The 5,363-nt window shown below is 40.5% G+C and overlaps 1 protein-coding gene across 1 annotated transcript; it reads left to right on the forward strand.

The window, feature by feature from the left end:
- The first annotated feature begins 310 nt into the window (after nucleotides 1-310).
- Nucleotides 311-4,495, forward strand: LOC138853288 (uncharacterized). Its single transcript, XM_070089233.1, has 2 exons — nucleotides 311-1,922; nucleotides 4,314-4,495. The coding sequence occupies exons 1-2, from the start codon at nucleotides 318-320 to the stop codon at nucleotides 4,341-4,343; spliced, it is 1,635 nt and encodes a 544-aa protein (XP_069945334.1). The 5' UTR covers nucleotides 311-317; the 3' UTR covers nucleotides 4,344-4,495.
- The last annotated feature ends 868 nt before the right edge of the window (nucleotides 4,496-5,363 follow it).

Raw genomic sequence — 5,363 nt, forward strand, 5'->3', positions numbered from 1 at the left:
TATTTGTTGGACCTGGGGAACTTTGATAATAACCCCTCCTGTGTGAACCGTGTGTGTTTTGCTTAGTGAAGGCTATTGAGCCCACAAGTGTATTCTTCCAGGGAGAAATATTTATTTCATTTTCTACTTTGGGAAGTTTAAAGTGTGCGGACTGTGTCCCTCTTTTGTAACAGACGTTACTGTTAATTTTAATTGTCAGTTGAAGTTGGGTGCTTAATATTTCTTTTTACAAGATGGATTCTTTAGATTTCTGGTTGAAAGCTGGAAAGGAAATGGGATTTACAGGACAAAGCCTTGATAATTACATTACTGCTAAAATGGCTATTGAAGAAGAAAAAGAACAGGAAAGACTAGCTCGAGAGGAAAAAAAAGAACAGGAAAGACTAGCTCGAGAGGAAAAAAAAGAACAGGAAAGACTAGCTCGAGAGGAGAAAAGACTAGCTCGAGAAGAGAAAAAGGAACAGGAAAGACTAGCTCGGGAAGATAAAATCGAACAGGAAAGGATAGCTAGAGAAGACAGAGTTCAGGCAAGAGAGGTAGCCTTCAAAATGAAGGAAATTGAAGAACAGGCTAAGCAGAGGGAGTTAGAACAATCAAGGTTGGAATTAGAAGCCAAGAAGATAGAACTATCTAAACAGAAAATAGATGAAGGGGTACTAGAATATCCTTCCCAAGAACCTAATATTAGGATGCCACAAATACCACCTTTCTCAGAACAAGATGACATAGCGGCATATATTACTCGATTCGAGAGTACTGCTACTCTCTGTGACTGGCCATCAGATTCTTGGGCTACTAGGCTTGGCTTACTACTGTCAGGTTCAGCATTAAACGTCTATTCCACTCTACCCTCTGATGTTATTTCTAGTTATAGCCTGCTGAAGAAAGCTATACTTCAGGCTTTCAAAAAAACTACTCATCATTACAGGTCTGAGTTTAGACACATTAAAATAACTCCTAATCAAAATTACATGCAATTCTTAACAACACTTTTCAGATTATTTGATTCGTGGATTGAAAGTGCTGAGGTTGACCACGATTTCGAATCTTTACGAGACCTGATGGTAAGAGATCAATTCCTTTCTTCTGTAAACTCTGACTTACGAATATTCATTAAAGAACGAAACGTTCATACGGCTGCGGAAATGGCACAAGCTGCTGATATATATGCGTGCGCTCATAATAACTACCCTAAGGAGCGTAGCAGATATAAGCCTGTTGTGCCTAAGCAATCTGAGGGATCCAAACCCTCCGTACCTAAGAATTCCACGGCCTTCACAGTAAAGTGTTTCAACTGTAATGAGTGGGGTCATAGAAGGCCCGACTGTCCTAGAAAAAAAGGTGAAAATGTCGGTAAATGTTTCACTGAATCAAACATAAATGCACCTTTTAGTGAAGGTACAGTCAATGGTATGAATGTGTCAACCATTCTTAGAGACACTGGATGTTCCTGTATTGTTATCTCAAGTAAGCTCTTCCCTAACCTAGATTCTTCACGTTATAAGTCCACTAAGTTAACTGACTATTTAGGAAGAAGCGACTCTTTTCCAACAGTCAGATGTTTTGTTAGGTGCAAATGGTTCTCAGGATGGGTAGATGCCGTAGTTGCCCCGATAACCTCATGTTCTGTTTTGGTTGGGAACATACAAGGGGCTACTTTCCCATCTGAGAAGGACTGTTTGGAATTTGGAGTTTCCAAGGAAGGGTTGGAACCTAATATCTCTGTTTCTTCACAGATAGTTCCAGATGAGATTCAATTGGATAACCTAAATCAGAGAGCTGATGGTTACAAAACTCCGGTAACACCTTTAGTAAGTCAGTCACTTGAACTGGACAACGCAGACGCCAGTGGAAAACTACGTGTGGCACAATCTATACAACAACTAGACTCGATTAACGTCGTTACCAGAGCTCAGTCTAAGGTAAAACCTATCCACCCATTAGTTCTTTCCAAAGGAAAGCCAATCGAGCTGTCTCATATAGATTTAGAGGGTCTTCAAAAGACTTGTCCTTCCTTAGAGGAATCTCGGAAGTTAGCTTTAAATGGCAAGGTGACCCAGAGAAAGAAATTTTCTTACAAGTTTGAGTTCAAACACGATCTTTTGTACAAGACCTATTTTGACCATAAAAGCTCCAAGCGTACGTTTAATGTTGGTGATGAAGTTTTAGTTCTCCTACCTGACAAATCCAACAAATTGCTAATTACCTGGCGCGGACCGTATAAAGTAGTGAAGGTCTGCAATAAGGTAGATTATATCTTGGATGTCAAGGGTAGAGAGAGAATGTATCACGTCAATATTTTGAAACGGTACCATAGAAGAGAAGTTAATCTTTGCGTAAATGCCTTTGACGAAGATACTTCTTCTTTCAGCTTGGATACAAGTGGTGATTCGTACGAATGTAGAGTTTGTATTATAGATGACGAGTCTTTTACAGAATCGAAGGAACTACTGGATATCTTTACGCATGATCCCTCACCAAAGAAGTCAAATGTCAACATTAACAACGACTTGTCAAATAAACAAAAGTCTCAAGTAAGTGCCTTGGTAAATTCATTTTCTGACGTATTCACAGAGGTACCAGGACTTACCACCACTATTGTACACAAGATTGAATTGTCGGATCATGAACCAGTAAGGCGGAAAATCTACCCTGTTCCCGTTCACTTACGGAAAACTTTTGATAATGAGGTGGACAAACTATTTAACTTAAACATCATAGAACCTTCGAAATCAGCTTTCTGTTCACCAGTTGTTATGGTTAAGAAACCCGATAATTCTTACCGACTGGCACAAGATTTTCGTTATTTGAATACTATAACTAAATGGGATGCAGAACCCATGCCAGTAATTGATCATGACTTGTATAAATTCCATGACTGCAAATTCTTCTCGGAATTGGACATCTCACAAGCATACCATCAAGTGCCATTACACCCAGACTCGAAACCATACACTGCTTTCCCTACTCATAGAGGTCTAATGCAATACCGCACAATGCCTTTCGGCTTGGTTACCGCATGTGCCACGTATATTAGGCTTATGAGAATAGTTCTTTCTGATATAAAGAATGTATCAGTGTATTTTGATAATATTTATATCATGACAAATGTCTGGGAAGACCATCTAAATACACTAGCGCTTGTTTTGAAAAGACTAAGAACTCATGGCCTTACAGTTAAACCACAAAAGTGCTTTCTTGGCTATCATAAGGTACAATACCTTGGGTTCATTATCTCTGATAACAACTTTTCACCACTTCCTAATAAGACCAAAGCTGTTTTAGAAAGTACGTTCCCAGCTACCAAAAAGTTATTAAGAAGTTTCCTTGGATCTGTAAACTTCTATAGAAATTTCGTACCAAATCTAAGTAGCTTAACTTCAGTTCTTACAGACTATTTGAAAAAGGGTGTCAAGGAACCTCTTAGTTGTTCTGAGGAAGCCCTCCAAAGCTTCGAAGAAATTAAGAGGATATTTTCAAACCCCCCTGTCCTAAAATTACCAGATATTAATAAAATATTTTGTCTCCGAACAGATGCCTCCCATTCTGGACTCGGGGCTGTACTACTTCAATATTATGAGGAGACACCTTTCCCAATATCTTTCGCCAGTAAGAAGCTTCTGCCCAGAGAAGAAAGATATTCCACTGTGGAGAAAGAATGTTATGCTTTAGTATGGGGTATAAGCAGATTTAAATACTACCTATACGGTAAACCCTTTGTGCTTGAAACAGATCACAAGCCACTGATGTACTTGGAAAACTTTAAAGGGTCAAATAGCAGACTCTTGAGATGGGCTCTGGCTATTCAGCCCTATAAGTTTAAAGTCGTTTATATTTCTGGCTCTGAAAACCACTTTTCAGATTGGCTGAGCCGAGGTTGTAGTTAGTTCTTTTCCCTCTGTTCGTTGACTTATTGACTCCGTCCATAAGTTTTGGAAGGGGGTATTGTGAGGGAAAAGTAGGTGTAAGTGGGGTTAAGGTTGTTCGGGCAACCAGGAAACATTAGTTACGTCGCGTGCACCCCCCCCTCCTCTCTGGCGGGCTGGGGCGAAACTAATTCCTGGTGTCCGATTTGTTAGTTTCTACTCCTGGTAATATTGACCTTACCTGGTGTGGGTTGAAGTTTGGAGAGTCACTTCACCTCCACTCTTCTCCTAATCAGGTAGGGTGATATACCAGGAGTATCACTGTTTGTTTCTTTATTTTGTTTGCTGGTTACCAGTAATGATTTTGGCATTTATCATTCTTTTCAATTCTTAAATGTTATATTATCATAACTATGGGTAACCAGTTTATTTTCTCTTATTTACCAGCTCTGTTCCTGGCGTGGTCTTCCAGGATAGACGCCAGATAAAGGAGCAAGACATGTTAATAATACTTATTAACATTATTCTACTACTACCGGCCCTTACCTATTCTACTTGTGCTCCATCCAAGTGGTAGGAGATTCCAGAACATCGGATTACCATCTGCCCAGGATAACCTACATAAATAACATCAGAGGAACTATCCAGGGCCATACCTACTCCTACCCAACTACAAGAACTGAAGGCCATTTTTTTTTATTATATTTAAATTTTAAGAAATTCTCAAAAATCATTTTTCTTGTTTTTCCTAAATCATTTCTTTATTTATTTATTTTTCCATTAGTTTCTTTTGTTCAGTTGGAAGGCGTTCCACTGACATGGTGCCTTCACTGCCAGGAGACGGGCTTTGTTCTTTCCTGAAGCATTGGAGAGCATTGTGTTGGCGATTTTTTCCATGATCGGTTTGTCCAAGTGGGACTGTTTGTGCTGTTTGGGAGGAGCTGGTCTACTGGAGGAGTCTGTAAGGGTGTCCCACCGAATCGCTGCTTCAGTAAACCTGGGGTCTTGAGCTCCTACCAAGTCTCTCAAGCGTTCGGGCTCTATCTTCTTGACTAATGCACTGGAAGCCAAACACGAAGACAGAAAAGCAGGTAAAGCAACATGTGTTGCTTTACGCACTCCTATACCTCCCAGTCGCACTGGGAGGGTTGCCTGATCCCATTGCTCATCCTCTAGTGACAGGTTCAGTGCCTTCTTAAAAGTTGATCTCAGGCGTGCGTCATATTCATCGAGTGTTGGGTTGTCAAAAGAGGGTGCACACCTCAAGAAGTGAGTCTTGGCATAGTAAGACACCTTGTGAGGAGATACAGAGCATCATGGGCATCAAGATCGCTTATTCTCTCCTCCATTCTCATCAGATCATTCAGTTTGTCCCTGAGGACAGTATCGATGGCCTGGTGACCCAGCGGTGCCCCCAAGAGGGTACTGTTGGACGGAGTTGTAGTTGAGACTTCTGGGAGGATTCTTCGCACAGCATTGATTATTTCCTGGCTCGCT

Source organism: Cherax quadricarinatus, chromosome 27 (genome assembly GCF_038502225.1).
Source record: "Cherax quadricarinatus isolate ZL_2023a chromosome 27, ASM3850222v1, whole genome shotgun sequence".
In the NCBI taxonomy this organism is placed as follows: Eukaryota; Metazoa; Arthropoda; class Malacostraca; order Decapoda; family Parastacidae; genus Cherax; species Cherax quadricarinatus.